General features: G+C 41.9%; 1 protein-coding gene across 3 annotated transcripts; it reads right to left on the bottom strand.

The window, feature by feature from the left end:
* Nucleotides 1-1,648: 1,648 nt before the first annotated feature.
* On the bottom strand, nucleotides 1,649-14,647 carry LOC117845304 (valine--tRNA ligase, chloroplastic/mitochondrial 2). 3 transcript variants are annotated; one of them, XM_072292041.1, is made up of 27 exons: nucleotides 14,306-14,647; nucleotides 14,136-14,220; nucleotides 13,191-13,317; nucleotides 12,393-12,462; nucleotides 12,192-12,286; nucleotides 11,598-11,689; nucleotides 11,155-11,208; nucleotides 9,925-9,977; nucleotides 9,693-9,760; nucleotides 9,365-9,440; nucleotides 9,143-9,226; nucleotides 8,713-8,861; nucleotides 8,193-8,310; nucleotides 7,986-8,102; nucleotides 7,631-7,851; nucleotides 7,173-7,262; nucleotides 6,961-7,072; nucleotides 6,263-6,373; nucleotides 5,871-6,008; nucleotides 5,729-5,779; nucleotides 5,545-5,657; nucleotides 3,387-3,534; nucleotides 3,189-3,293; nucleotides 3,004-3,105; nucleotides 2,547-2,619; nucleotides 2,304-2,470; nucleotides 1,649-2,211 (listed from the first exon to the last, which is right to left on the bottom strand). In XM_072292041.1, the coding sequence occupies exons 1-27, from the start codon at nucleotides 14,630-14,632 to the stop codon at nucleotides 2,089-2,091; spliced, it is 3,069 nt and encodes a 1,022-aa protein (XP_072148142.1). In that variant the 5' UTR covers nucleotides 14,633-14,647; the 3' UTR covers nucleotides 1,649-2,088. The 3 variants fall into 3 exon arrangements, with proteins under 3 accessions (XP_072148142.1, XP_034582188.1, XP_034582189.1); XM_034726297.2 differs by having other exon boundaries at nucleotides 12,393-12,476; nucleotides 14,306-14,597; XM_034726298.2 differs by lacking the exons at nucleotides 14,136-14,220; nucleotides 14,306-14,647 and having other exon boundaries at nucleotides 12,393-12,484; nucleotides 13,191-13,303.
* Between the last annotated feature and the right edge of the window lie 1,567 nt (nucleotides 14,648-16,214).

Here is a 16,214-nt window from a genome sequence, read left to right as displayed (position 1 = left end):
AGAAGCCACAAGCAGCAGCAACGCATCTCGCCTGCCCGAATCAACTGCGGAGAAGGGCGGGCGGCGGCGCTGCAGACGGCGTCGGGGCTTACGGATGGCGACGTCGAGGGCCTCCGGCGTGCTGCGTCAGGGACAGGGGCATGCGGCGCTCATCGGTGGGTGCCGGCGTCGTGGGCTGGCGCGGCCGGGGTGTCGGGGGGTCGCTGCGTCGGTGGCGGGGACGGCGGTACGTGGTGAGCACGGCAGCACGGGGCTAGCAGAGGTCGCCGGCGGCGGCAGCGCGGGCTCGCCGTTTGCTCCGCCGCCGCCGGAACACGTCGCCATCGACATCCCTGCCAGCTGCCGCCGCCGTCACGCCGCCCGTCGTCGTCATCCCAGGAGGAGCTCCTTCGCGGCCGCTGCAGCCGGAACACGCCGCCGTCGACAACCCCGACGCCGGCACGCGGCCCATCGTCGTCGGCCCCAAGAACCCGACGGGCAAAGGTCGTGCTCGATCGGGATGGCGGCGCACGTGCTCCTCTTCCCGTGGCCGGTGGGAGGCCACGTCGACCCCCATGCTCCACCTCGCCACCGCCCTCCTCCTCGACGCCGGCCTCCGCGTCGTCACGTTCCTCCACGCGGAACACAACCTCCGCCACCATCGCCGACGCCGACGCCCGCTGTGGCGGCGGCACTCGATACGACGATACCGCCGCGTCCATGGAGGCCCCGGCTGTGCCCGCAACACGGCTCCCTTGCTCCTCCGAGAAGCGGTCGGGGCGGCGGCTGGGCGCTGGCTGGCGGAGTGGGCGCCGCGCCGGGACCTGCACGACGCGGAACTCGACGCTGGAGGGCGCGTGCCGGCGGTGGTGTAGTGCTGGCCAGGCCCTTCTTCGCCGACCAGCAGGCCGTCAGCCGCCTCATGGGGGCCGTCTGGAAGACGGGGGCTGGACATGGAGGACGTGTGCAACGGCCCCGTCGGGGCGAGGATGGTCAGGGAGGGCATGGAGTACGTCCCCCGAGGTCAGGGCGTCGGCCCAGGCCATGGCACGGCAGCTCAGAGTGGACGTCGCCCAGTGTGGCTCGCCGGCGTCGGAGATGGAGCGCGTCGACGGCTTATCACCGAGCTCTGCGTCATGATTGCTCAATCCAGAGAATTCATCGCCTGCTTGAGCATTGGGCATGCTGATCGATCGATCTTGCAGTGTGCCTGTGTCTGAGCCTCCTCGTCTTTCTTACAGTTGTGTACCAAGTTATGCTGCTCTACCATCTTAATTAAACCCTTCGGATGTTTGCTCCCTGCCCTCGTATGGTGATGGTATGCACATGTTTTTTCGGATTTACTAGAAATCCAGCACTAGCAAAAATCCAAGCAGTGAAACTTCGCTAACTTCGATGACTCGATAGTCACAAATGATCTTCTACCAATTATTTCTAGCTTATAAAAATTCAGACTGGTCCATTTTAGGCTCCATCCTTAATATTGAACACACGACGGGATGTTCCAGAGCTACTGAGTGCGTGGGCCCCGTACGTCACGAGCTACGAATGCAATGATAAGATTTCTTCAAACTATTGCACGATGCACGACAATGACAAAGGTAATAACGTGCGTTCATCTTACAAAATTATCTACATCGAAATATGTAACTCGGTACAAATATGCGTATAAGTTTGGCAAAACTTGTTGATTAATATATGCAAGTGGACAAAAAAAAGTCAGGATGAAACATAAGATTATATTACAACCGGGCAAAATTTACCTCGACTAAGGGCATTCCGAGAAGGAACTGAAGTCACAAGAAGAATGCAACTAGCAAGAAGAATGCAACTAGCCCGTCGTCACGCCCAAGCTCGTAAGAAAAATGCAGTAAGAGCATTCAAAAAAAAAAAGAATCATATGCTGCAAGTTTTTAGGGGCACAACAGATAGGATTGGCAAGTATTTCTGCAAGCTGCTGTGCACAATCTGGACCAGTGACCATGACTGCCCTTGTTGGTAATCTGTGACTGTGAGATCCTTTAACCGCAAGTACTATTAACAACCAGTTTTGTCCATCGTCGATCAAAATGGCATTCCGGTAGCAATTGCCACCATAAATTACTGTAGTTAACTGGAGACAGTTGCTTGCAGAAATGCGAGCCGAGTTTTAGTAAGAGAGATCTTCTCCTCTGCCTCAGATGCTTTTTCCCGAACTCCACGGACAATTTCTTCAGGGGCCTTTTCTACAAACTACACCATGAAAGAAGTGCATGATTAGCATGGAAAAGTGCCAATGTGTATTTTGAACAATACCAGTGAAACAAGCAGAAATGGGCACGTACGCTTTGGGAGTTGAGGCGAGCCATGAGAGCATCATACTCTGACTGCATCTTAGTGAGGCGCTTGGAGAGCCGCTTAACCTCTTCAGACACATCAACCATGTCAGCCAAAGGTAGATAGGCTTCCAAACCCTCATCAGCAACAATGTGAACCGACTGGTTTGCGTCACCTGGAAATCATGAATACATATTGTTGTTGCAAACAGCATAAAAAAGGTTATGTTTGAACAGGTACAAAGGGCATACCTGGTGCTGATTCAGTAAAATGCACATTCTGAACGTCAAGCTTCGAAAGTAAAGCCAGGACCTGCTTCTCCTTCTGCAGGCATAAACGTACAGGTCGTGATGAAAAAGAAGGGGACACTAAAAAGAACAGTAAAACTAGTGTTTGCTGAGACTAGAGGCATATCGATGCAACACATTTGTAAAACCATGTGTGCTAAAAAACCCAATAATTCAAGATGTTAATGTTTAATTATAATTTCTAATACCAGTTATAGCGTTGCGGGGTTTCCACAGTCAAGATGCAGGTAAGCTGTGAAAAGCACGAGGCTTGCCTTAGAACTACACTTTTTTTGGGTACTTGGTAGCAACTGAGTTGAGTGCCGAGGTAGATGTAGCCATGGCTCCTGCTACTGAAACGGACATGCGTCTACTTTGAACTGCTTGACAAATTTCAACAGAAATGGACCTGCCAACTTACCGATACATAATCCAGGACATCTGCCGTAGCAACAACAGAAGCTGATATCCGTTTAGCTGGCTCAACAGTGTATTCTGCTCGAACATTTCTGATTCCTCTTATCTATCATTATATCGACAATAAAAAAAATGTTACCATGAACATTTCTCAAAGTGAGATTATAAAACTCAAGTGCAAAGTTTTACCAATGATTGAAGATTCTGAAACCTTTTGATGGACCTCAAATCCTTAGGAAGGTCAGTGGTAGGCCAGGGAGCAACCATAAGTGCTTGCTTTCTGTATGGAAATGCCTGAAATAAGAATGATAATGATATTCTAGTGATGATACTGATGAGGGCGTGATAGATTTGTTGAAGTAATAATTAACAGTTATGTTTCAATACCTGCCATAATTCTTCAGTGACGAATGGCATAAAGGGATGCAGTAGCTTCAGTATGTTTTCAAACACGTACAGCAGAACACTTTGTGCTGTAGCAGCCGCTAACTTGTCACCTGAGTGGTAGAGACGTGTTTTACTAGCTTCAATATACCTGAACGAGAAATAATTGATGAATTCTTAGTATCAACAAATGAACCTTATTTCGCTTCAATATGCCTGAACGAACATTAACTGATGAGTTCTTAGTATCAATAAATGAAGCTTACTTCCATTTGCTGTATTTGAAATCCAAGATTTATCAAAGAACAAATAATTCACTAATACTTCCTCCATTCCAAAATGTAGGTTTTAGTTATGTTCTAAGTCAAACTTCTATAACGCTGACAAAGTTTATAGAAAAATATATTAACATCTACAATACCAAATAAATGTACTATCAAGACATTTCATAGTGGATTTAATGAAACTCATTTGATGCTGTAGATGTTGGTGTATTTTTCTATACATTTGGTCAAAGTTAGAGAAATTTGACTTGGGACAAAAACATTCAAAAGCTAAACCTCCTTTCTGTCCATTCCTAAAGAGCAGAGACATGGCATTCATAAAGCACTCTGTCAGAAGAACTATTAAGGATGTTAATAACTAGGAAAAACAATTCCAGATACGGGCAGATGCCCTTGTATCAAACCACATATAAGTTTATGTTGGAGTATAGGTGAATTGCCCATCTTTCCCTATCAGCTTAAGCTTTTGGGTTGACACATGGTCGGTGCACCTTGCACGTCCAGTATTCGCAACACTGGTGCGTGCCATCGTCCCCGACGCGTTTCCGGGCTTGGCAAACCCGGATATGCCTCGTCTACATCGGCCTGACTACATCGACTTTGGCATTGATCTCTCCTTCTACGATTGCCTCGACACGTCACCGTCTTCGTCTTCGGCGTCTTCCCCCATGCGCCACCATCCCCATGGTGCCTCCTTGTGCGCTCGCGGCTTCATGTGCGGCTCCTTCATCTTCGGCAACTTCGATAGATACGTCGACCACGGCTACCCTACGCATGGCATCCTCAACCACGGCTATTCACCCTCGTCTCGGTTACCTCTACATCGGCACAAAGGGCTACCATCCGCATGAGTTACTCGCCGGTTTTCTCTCCAGTCGTAGCATGCGCACCGCGTCGACATTATAACTGCGAGGGGATGTGAGTCCGTTGGGTTCTACCTTCGGCTTCTTCTCCAGTCTTATCGTCTGTTGTGCTCCCACTGTGACTACGGGGGGATGTTAGAGTATATTTGGTAGTTGTAGATATTCGTATCGTAGACTGCCATATGTATCCGGGGGAGCCTTGCCCCCCAAGTCTCTATAATATATACTGACCGAGGCCTCAATGAAAAAAAAAATACAGCAGCAGCTGGACGAAATCATCTCCGTGTACACCTCAAGTGCCCCTGGTCTTATACCTCTCCAATCCTAATTTTTTGCATGCCGTGGTGAACCAATGGCAAAGGAAACATGAGGATGAAACGTAGCAGTAGAAAACAACGTGGGCTGCATGCAACTCAATATGGTATCAGGACTAGAGGTCTCGAATTCGAATCCTGGCGGGTGCAATTAAATAAAATAATTGCAGCCCACTCCAATTTCCATGTATGCGGCCTGAGGGAGCCTGCACGTGAGGGGGAGTGTTGGAGTATAAGTGAATTGCCCATCTTTCCCTATCAGCTTAAGCTTTTGGCTTGAACTAGTTGGTGCATGCAACTCAATAGTTTAGTTCATGGAATACTATTAGAGAAGAAAGACCTCAACTCATGGTTGCTAGCTGGTAACAATTGGCCATTTGGATGAACCAAGAAACACAGACAACAGTTAGAAACACTTAGTTTGTTTTGATCTCATTAGATTTACATCAAACAACTCAGAGAAAAGTTAATAAATTTTTTGTCTTTTTTCTCATTAGATTTACATCTTTCTCATCAATAGGCAGGGATGGAACTAGAAAACTGAATAGGGATATTTAGCAGTGCTGATGTTTTCCCCCCAGATCCCCACTGTCCACATCATTGTCCATGGGCTAATAATTACTCCATTATTAGTTTGAGGCATAAATATGGAAAGGTTCTAAAGTAAAGTAGTTCACTCTAGGGTTCTCCATAATCTTACCAATCTGCAAAATCCCCCCAGAAGAAATCATATATTTCTCTAGCAGCATCTCCAAAGAAAAACTTGTCATAGCTTGTGCTGACCCTATCAATGAGTTCGTGTAGTCCTGTAACCTGGATGTAGTTTATTCTTTCATTAATAAACTGCACAAAAGCCAAATAATTTAACATATCAATGGACTTACCACCCAGCATTCTGGCAATGGCAGTTTCTGAAGTGATGCTTCTGTGTCGAACTTGACATGAGATGCACAAGTATTAGCAACAGTTTCAAACAGAATAAATTTAGTGAATGCATCATGTGTAACTTGAAGTACAGTGAGGAACCTTATTTGCTAACAAGAAGTCCCATGCCGAGACATCACTTCTATCAGGCAAATTCTGTAACAAAAATTTGCCTGCATTCCAAAGCTTGTTCGTGAAAGCCTTATTTGATGTCAACCTTTCTGTAGAAAGATTGAGATCCTGAAGCAAAGGTGGTGTTTTAACGACAGAAGCAAACAAATTTAATCGCACAACAAATACAACAACAACAACAACAACAACAACATAGCCTTTCAGTCCCAAGCAAGTTGGGGTAGGCTAGAGTTGAAACCCAACAAGAGCCACAAATCAGGGTTCAGGCACATGAACCCTGATTTGTGGCTGTTGTTGGGTTTCAACTCTAGCCTACCCCAACAACAAATACCAAAACAAAAATAATGAATGGAAAAACAAACCTGGCCTGCAGTGCCCAAAGATAGTGTAAATCTCAAAGCATCAGTCCCATAATCTTTGATGGTATCTAGGGGGTCAATGACATTTCCCAATGTCTTCGACATTTTGCGACCCTGAAAAACAGCTTGTAATTTAGCACTACATGTAGACTTAGGACCATATTGAACATACTTTGCAGTGGTCTACCTAATTGGTCTAACTGGTTACCACATGTTCATCATGACAAATAACATGTTGACAGTATTTCTTTCAGGACCTGAAACCTAGAGGGATGAAGATATAGGACGTGTTCAATTGTTAGGGAGCATCTACAGCCTTTTAGCAGACAAAACATGAGGCCCGCATAAAAAGTGCATCCCTTGTACAGCTAGGTTTCAGTTGAAATCTATTCTTCAAATAAGTTATGTTAGTTTTTTGGGGGGTCTTCTGAAAGCCATATCCGCAAAAGCTGTACCCTTTTGATGGATCCTGAAAGGTGGGCACCATGTGGCAAACAAGCACTGGAAGCAGCAAATAGTGGATCCTAGTAATACGATAATGATGCCATTTACAACATGCGTTCAAAAAATAGGTATGCCTTTTTCATAATCTCACAGATTTATAAGTTAGATAGTGTTGCACTACAAGAAAAGTTTAGCCTTCACTACTGGACACTCAAAACAACAAACTGTCAACAAATTGTCATTGGGCCTCATCTCACCTCAGAGTCCCGGATAAGACCATGAAGATAGACATAAGAAAATGGTACTGATCCTGTAAACTCAATTCCCATCATGACCATCCGTGCAACCCAGAAGAACAAAATGTCATGGCTGTGAAGGAAAGGATTATGCATCAATGTGAAAAACAGAAACTCAGCAGCAACGCAAATATTACCGTACTGAAAGAAGAAAAGGTAAATTGAACTGTTACCCTGTCTCCAGAACAGTTGAAGGATAAAAATGCTTATAATCCTCCTTGGAAAGATCAGGCCAACCAAGCGTGCTGAAAGGCCACAGACCACTGCAGGACAATAGCAACAATTGAAAAGAAGAGATAAGCTCCATGCTGAACAAGACTACAGATGAAGGGAGAAATGGCATACTCCACACTGCAATTAGCTCGAAATATGCAGGTCATAAAATCTTTATTGTTATTCAATAGAAAAACAAACTAAATCTTTGGAATTACAAGAAATGCCATTAAAAAACTGATACTTAGTCCCGAAAAAATAGTTCCTATTTGGTGAATCCAGATAACTTTCCGGATGAAAGTAAAAATTCTTGCAAAAAAAAAAACAATTTACAAATCAAAAGACAGAAGCATGCAATAAGCTAACTCACAATGCAGAAAAATAATTGGGTTCACAAATTTTGCATAGGACGACAGACCTTGAGAACCAAGTATCAAGAACATCAGGGTCTTGATATATTTCAACTGATTTTCCATATTTTTCTTGAGCTTTCGCGAGTGCCTCCTCTTCAGTTCTGGCAACAATATAGTCTTCTTCACATTTCTTTCCAACAATATACCAAACTGGTATACGATGACCCCACCATAATTGTCTACTTATACACCAATCCTTTATGTTTGTTAGCCAATGATTATATATCTGCAGTAGAAGCATACCCCCAAAAAAAGAGGAAAAGTCAATAGTTTCTGTAAAAGTACATTGAACCGCCTACTTTTGCCAGTGCATAATGGTAAGCTGTCTCTCTAAAGAGTAGAAGTGAATTCATGCAGTACCTTCTCAAATCTCTCCGGAAGAATGGTTAACTGCCCCTCTTCAACAGCACGGAGGGCCTTTTCAGCCAATGGCTCCATCGTGACAAACCATTGCTTACTAATCAAAGGCTCAATCACCTAGGATCAAGCAGAAGTAGGTTCATCAAGCCTATGGAAAACATCGATAACGAAAAAACATATCACTAAGAACAGGAAAAAAGATCATACTTCACCACCCCGTTGAGATCTAGGAACTCGAAGCGTATAAGGTTCTTTCTTTACTGCCAAGTTAGTCTCAACAAGGTCAGACCACAACTTCTCTCGTGCCTCGAATCGATCCATACCACTGAAGAAGGACAAGAAAGAAAGTTAATACCAGAAACATACTGCACATAAAGCCAGAGAAAGGATTCCTGCATAAATATATCACTTCCTTCTCCACATGCATTAGTTGAACCAGCTACTTAGAGATTTTGTACAAAATCAAAGACACGGATAGGGTGCCTCACACTCCAAACTTTCAACAACACTAAGTCCAGTAGGTTATGTTAAACAGGTCCTTATTTCAGTGCCATTAAATATAAGGCATATTAAAACCACATGAAACAGCATATATGGGTCTATAAGTAGCTAAAATTCAGAGTATTCATAAATGACCCACTATGGATAGAAAGAACAAGTTGCACAGGAAAAAAATCAAACTAACAAATAAATCACACAAGAATTTGAAAAGAAGAAAAATAGGTACCTGTATAATCCAGCCACATCATTTAGCGTACCATCTTTGTTCATGACATTGAGAATCGGCAGCCCAAGCTTTCGAGCAATATGATAATCATTATGATCATGTCCAGGGCTAATCTTTAGCACCCCTGTTCCAAATTCTGGATCAACATACTGTAAATCATAGAATCAATAGTTATTATTAGCAGGAAATCATGCAACTCCTAGAAGATAGAAAGGGGCACTTCTAATGGCATTTATCTCCCTTAAGCACTCCTTTCAAATACCTCTTTTTACTTCAAATAACAGCAATGGCATAAAATAAGATAACACTAGAACCATGTTAATGAGTTGTTTTTGGCATTTTGCGTTGCTATGACTTAATTAATGTTGCAATACACTTTGTGAAATTGCTTGAAACATATACTGCATAGAATATTCAGTTTCATACTTACCCGGTCAGCAATAATAGGGACATGTCTCCCAAATGTCAAGGGTACAATGGCCAACTTGCCAACATATTTGGCGTAACGCTTATCCTGTATTGCCAATTGACATATTGAAGGTAAGATTTTCTACTAAACTAGCTGTTTGAGAAATAAATATTGACATGGTTATAATATAAGTTGTAACAAAAGACAAGAAAACTTTACTGCACAACACTGAAGAAATCATACCTCTGGGTTAACAGCAATGGCAACATCACCAAATAGAGTTTCAGGTCTTGTGGTCGCAATAGTCATAAAATCATCCCTGTGACATAAGTACATATTTCAAATACTTGTGATCAATTTTCATCAATATACAGTGCCAACCATGTTGCTTAAATTCACATATTACAAGGTGAAAGATTAATTGGTGCGTCATGCAAATTTATTCTCCAGAAAATGTAAAATTAAATATAACATGAAGGAAACAAGAATCTGGTGGCAAATGAACTAAATAATGAAATGTCCATTCACAATCAAATGAAGAAATGTCACAACGCAATATAGTGAAAAGTACCTGGTCCCACCAGCAACACGGTACTTGATGAAGTACAAACTTCCAGGTTCTTCAGAGTATTCTACTTCCTGATTAGAAGACTCATGTCAGAATCAAATCTTGAGTTTGCACCATCGATGATGTGCTAAAGTTTTGCAGTGTGCTGTTATCAAATTTCTGTTGTTTGAGTTTACATTAAATATCTGCAGAGCTAGATGTTTTAGCAAATTGAGAAGGAGAGATTTTCACGTACTAAATCAGATACTGCAGTTTGCAGGTTAGGAGACCAGTTGACCAAATAAGATCCTGTGAGTGAAACAGAACCATTAACCAATATTCATAGAAGTGATGTAAGGTAAAACTACTGCACCATTATTGGATGATAAGCATGGACAGCATCAGCATGACACCCAAGCGTAACAAAAGGAACCATACATCAATGTATGTTTTCCTATGTTGGAAGGAAAAATGGTGCCTTATTCCACTGAGTTGCCAATTTGGTTGAGATAGTTGTTCTGAACGTTTAGTCGATAAATATGACCATTGTGTGACAATGGTTAGACTGGATATATTGTGAAATATATAGATGGGTGCTGTAAAGTGCAAAGTGGTAGGACCTTACACATAACATATAAGTCACTTTGTGGAAAAAGCAACATGATACTAGTGATATGTAGTAACATTGTAACAAATCGTTCAAGGATACAAGTTTCAGGGAAACTGGATGTAGAGCCTATTGCTTCTGAATACGACAAACAGGAGGAGACATAGTTCTCTAGTATACACTAACAAGGTTCATTTCATAATTTGCAAAGTCCAGGAGTACACCCCAAAAGTTTTGGACTAGTGGATTTTTCTTTCAACCAAGATATACATGATTCTGATTCAAAAGAATGATATGAAATTACTGAAGGAGGCAAGCCTAACTAGGAAGTCAGGAGTTTTCACATGAAGATCAGCATTCCACAATATAGCAATCTTATCAGCAGTAGCCAATAGAAAATAAATGTGTTTGATACATGTTGGGGCCAAAGCATTAAGCTTGTAGCAGGAATGGATCTGGGGAACTTATAATTTTTTTGTTGTAATCTATAATAGAAAAGCATGTAGAAGAAGTTGCTAATGCATCCTGCTCCTACTTCATAAGTGTATTTGTGTCCAGCTACTGCTAAATCTACTGGAACAGAAAAGTTTTCAAACCCAATTAGTAGTTAATCTGCCAGCATTAAGCATGTTAATATAGACAAGAAGAAATTATGACCAAGCAAACTATATAGTAGGACAGAAGAACATAAGGGGATATAAATTGAAAAATGGTATACGATACTCAACACAAAGATCCAAGGTCATGCACGCGCGCATGCACACACACACTTTTTTTCACCTCAGACACGCAGGAGAACTGCGAAGCATTGCATTAAGAAGAAAAGAGTTTGTTACACGCACTCTTTTGTAGTAGCATAACCCTGATAAATCAGTGTACCTTGGTATACAAGCCCTTTATCATGAAGCCTAACGAATGCTTCAACAACTGCCCCTGCAGAAAAGAACCACCAATACATGAATGACAACATTCTGTTTGAGGGAGCAATCTACCAAGATTGTAGTGTTTAAATCATATAATGACAACAGAGCCTATCAATGCTTCTTTTTCGAAGCCTAGGTCAAAGCAAGGTTCTAAAGTCGCTAATCAGTATGCATTTGGTCATCCACCTGGTAGCGATTACACAGCCTAAACAGCCTGCCTAGTAGCCTAACTGGCAATCAGGCGGTAGCATGTAGGAGGATTTATTCCTTGTATATGGCCTAGTAGACCTTTTACAACACTGGGAAATGTACTAAATGCTAACTTAATGACACAATAATATGGGGAAGTACTAAATGCTAAAAGCATCATCAGCACCAGAAAATAACAGCAACACTTACGACTCAATTGTTCATCAAGAGTGAAACGTTCACGACTCCAATCACAAGATGCGCCCAATCGTCTAATCTGATTAGTGATAGTACCCCCGTATCTGAAAGGGAAACAGTGATTAGAATTAGAACACATTAGTTTTGCAGACAGTCCATCGTGGAAATCCATCTTTAAAAAGAATTCCTGAGTCCTGAAGAATGAAAATCCTTCTGAAGCTAATGAAAGAGTCATAATAATTGGTCTAAAAACACCGATCATAATACTAATTTCTAAAATACAATCATAATGAGTGGTCTGAAAAATAATCATAATAATTGGTCTAAAACAACCAATGTTGGTATTGTGTGAAAAAAAACAATCATGATAATCTTTGATCACAACTTCATGACAGTTAATTTCACAGTTTATTAGTTAAGAAGTATAATAAAGCATAACTGGACATCCTGATTATGGTAAATGAAACACAACATCACTAGAGAGAGAGATGCAGTAAACAGTCAGAGTAATCGACAGCAAGGATTGCTTCAGAGTCAGAGCCCATAGTTTTAATAAGTTGCATAAGACAAAAGTCACAAATTGGTCCAGACTGAAAAAGGACTGACTTCTCCTTCCACTCCCAGACTTTTTTGGTGAACTCCTCTCGTGTCAGATCTGTCCTTTTGACACCTTCAGCAGCCAGCATCTTTTCCACGACCAACTGAAACATAAATGGAAAATGTTAGAAGGAGAAATCCACAAATTACTTCACAAATATATTTGAACACAAACTGAGTTCTATCAAATGTGTGACAAGATCTACAGACCTGAGTCGCAATCCCAGCATGGTCAGTGCCAGGTATCCAGAGTGTAGGTCTCCCTTTCATTCGGAAATACCTAACCATTATATCCTGAGTCACTTAAAGAAATGGGGATTCTTTTAGTAAGAAAAATAGTAGAGCCAGACAAAAAATGGAAGGAGGCAAAATTGAGGTTTATCAGCTTTGCATAGTACATGATGCAATAAGGATGTTTTATGCACAGATTATCTAGGGTTCTAAAGTACATCAATGAACTTAAACAGGTTGACTGTTAGATAAAAGTTTCACAGTGCTTGTATAGCTTAGCTTTTGATAGACTTCATAATCACTAACGCTTACTTCAGCTAATAGTGACTAGTGTCCACTTTACTATCTATAACTCATTTCATGGGTCCATTGAGAGAAATCAGTTACCAGAGTAATTGAAAGACAGCATTCCCTTCAAGAAACAGATTCACCCGAAGGAGCATATCAATCATGTGATATCTTAATTACTCCTCCCATTTGAAATTACAAGGTAAAACATCAATAAATTCATATGCAAGCCTAGTATCTTAAAGAAGGTGGATAAAACTATATGCCTTATAATTTGAAATGGAGGGAGTATTTCAAAGTGTGTAACAAAAAATTTACAAACGAAGTATGATACAAGAACATAGTAAATGTAAAGATAAAATCATGAGAATGTAAGCAATGAATGATCTGTTGATAAGATGATAGATGACTAGTCTTAATTGTTAAGCCAAATCAGTTTGTAGTTAGCAAACAGAATAAGCACAATAGCACTGGATTTAATCATCCAACCTCAAGGGTGACAAACATAGCATGGCCCATATGCAGTGAACCGGTAACATTTGGGGGTGGCATCGGGATGACAAATGGATCTCCTCCACGATCAAAGTTAGGCTTAAAAAATCCTTGAGATTCCCACCTAATAGAGAATCATGTATAAGAAAAGTTTGTTGAAGCACAGAAACAAGTGTAGTGTATTACATCAGGAACATAGTTCATTGAAACAGAAATACAGGCGACTAGAAAATATCAACTCATAAATGTTTGTGGAGCAATGTTCAAGTACTATTTCTTGATTAGGACTATCATATTTTTCACCCCTGTGTTCCTGCATGTGTATAAACTATAAAACAAACAACTGTCAACTTGCATGGATTTATTAAATGTGTACTGTTCTACATTCCCTAAGTGGGGATGAATGTTTGCATTTAATTTCCCTTTTTCTAATAAAAACTAGTTTATACTGCCATCAAAAGCATATTGAATTATTTTTTTCCTATCCTAAGCTAACTGCCATCACTCGACTCAACGTACCAATACACAAATGGCAATTCACAAATATGAAAAATATTTAATGCCACTCTGCTGAAAGCCGGGAATAGCTGACAATGCCTGGCATATTCGAACTTCTATGAATTCCATATACCTACTAACTCGCCCTCCGCATCACAGTTCATTGTGACCACAAGCAGAAATGGACGAGCGAGCACCCAAATCGTGAACGCAAACCACTACCAACCACTACCAAGTGATAAATACACATTGATCCACTTTGAAAACTGAAGGATAACTGCTAAAACCTACATTGTACACAAGTACGGCATCAAAGGGTGTGCATGTGTGCCGAATTACAGGCCAAAATCAGCACACCTATTATGAATTGGCGAGAACGTCCTTAAAACGAATCCAAAAAAACAAGCAAGCAAGCAAAAATTGGGCACATAGATGCAAAATTACCACTTGTAAATCCGCTCCTCGTTGGTGAAGTCGAACGACTTCGCGACCTCCGGGGAGGTGAACACATCCGCCTCGGAGGCAACCGCTGCAGCGGAACAGGCCCAATCAATCCAATCAGCCGATTAGCCATTCCCAGCAGAATTCAACAAGCTAGGCGCGGCCGCTGGTACCTGCGCAGAACCTGCGGGCGGCGCGGCGCTGGCCCCAAGCCGAGCGGCGGCAGGCGGCGGAGAGGAGGAGCGGGTTGAGGCAGCGGAGGCAGGCGGAGGAGGACGAGGAGAGGAGTGCCGAGGACGGGCCCGCGAGCGCCATTGGTGGCGCGGCCCCGCGGCCTCGCTGGAGATAAACCCTAGTGAAGATGCCGCTGGGAGGGAGGGGTTTGGATTTGGAATTGGGAGAGGAAGAGGATAATGGTGCTGGGAGCGCACCTGTGCGTGCGTTGGCTTGGCTGGCCGCTCGCACTCGCCGACGAAGGGGGAAGCGGAAAACCGATACATATTTCCGATTCTCTTTTTAATATATACCCTGTCCACTATTTTTTCCATTAACAGACGTGTTTGTAGCGCAGTGGTACGACTTCCGTTAGGGAGCGCACCCATCCAGGTTTGATCCCGGGACGGATTGGGGTTTTGCACCGAGATTCCTAAAAATTTGCGCAGGAGTAAGTGCAATTTTTTTGTTTATTATGGAAAACTTCATCCAAGCACGAGTGGCTATTCTTTTCTTTTTTTATCGTTAAAGGGCAGGAGCTCTGCCATATCATATAAGGAAGTAAAATTTTACAATAGATTTATTACATTTAATTACATCTTCGTTTGATCGTGCTCTTTCAAAGTTTTGCTCTAAACATATCGGAGCCATGAACTGTAATAAGGTCCAGTTGAGCGGGAAACTCCTGTGGAAGCTAGAATAAAATTCTTTTTAAAAAAATAGGAGGGGAAATTGAAAGAAGAGGAAGATGAGTTTCTTGCTGACCGACATCAAAGCGGTACCATGATGAAGGCGTTAATGTTCCGGGATGATGGCTTCGTTGTGTCATCGGTTTTGCTTTCAAGGTATCTCGAGTTTTATAGGAATGTACTGCTTTTCATTATGGATCATAGGGTGGTTATCCGTTTAGATTGGCAACTTATTTCTCATGATTAAGATGCTTCTCTTCTCTTTAGATGTGATCGATGAACGCGCGGTGCTAGGACTGTATCACTAATTACTTGCTGCAAGAGTAAAGACCCCAAGCAACTTGCCAACTTGGCATGGGCACACGATCGTGCGCACCATGTATAGCCTACATATGTTTTTCCCCGAAAGCTTATACAAATAATGGTGTTAATAATGAGCATAGTTTATGAAAAAGGATTTTTTTGTTTAATAATGGTAGCCATGCCGAATGTAAATGAAGTTTTTCTAATATTAAATCCGATCATATGCGCTTTTCCTATTTGAGGCAAGATAATATGATCTTTCTCAAAACTGTTTCTTTGTATGGCCAATAGAGGATCATACGCGTTGTTCCTTTTTGATGCAAAATAATATGATCTCTTTCAAAACTGTTTCTTTGTATGACCAAATGGGGCCAATACGGACACTGCTCTCAGTTTTTTTCAAAACAGTTCTTTATATGGCCAATAAAGTAATAAACAAAGTAATGCTATGGCCAATAAAGTAATAAACAAAGTAATGCTATTGTTTTTATTCCGCCCAGTGCCAATTCGAGAGTGAAGAGGGAAAAAGCTCTAGAAACTCTAAGGTTACTGCAAGTCAATTATCCAATAGATTTTCTGTCCGTGACAGTTTTGTGGTTCCATCAGTTGGTTTATCCGGGGGTTTATGGGTCATGTGGAATGATGAGGTTGAGCTTACCATTGCTCAGCATAGCAATCGTTATGTTTTAGCTCATGGCGTGCATAATCCTTCTAATATGCCTTTCAATTTAGTATGCATCATCAGCAAACACATCTTATTTGGAAGGATGTTTTAAATTTTGTGATAGCCTCACCAGATAGAGCCACCTCTTGTGTGGGTGATCTGAATAATATTATGCATCCTAGTGAGAAGTGTGGCCCCAAACCTGCTAGTATA

The sequence above is a fragment of the Setaria viridis genome, chromosome 2, assembly GCF_005286985.2.
Source record: "Setaria viridis chromosome 2, Setaria_viridis_v4.0, whole genome shotgun sequence".
NCBI lineage: Eukaryota > Viridiplantae > Streptophyta > Magnoliopsida > Poales > Poaceae > Setaria > Setaria viridis.
The sequence above is the reverse complement of the archived record's forward strand: the minus strand, read 5'-3'. Positions and strand labels throughout refer to the sequence as shown.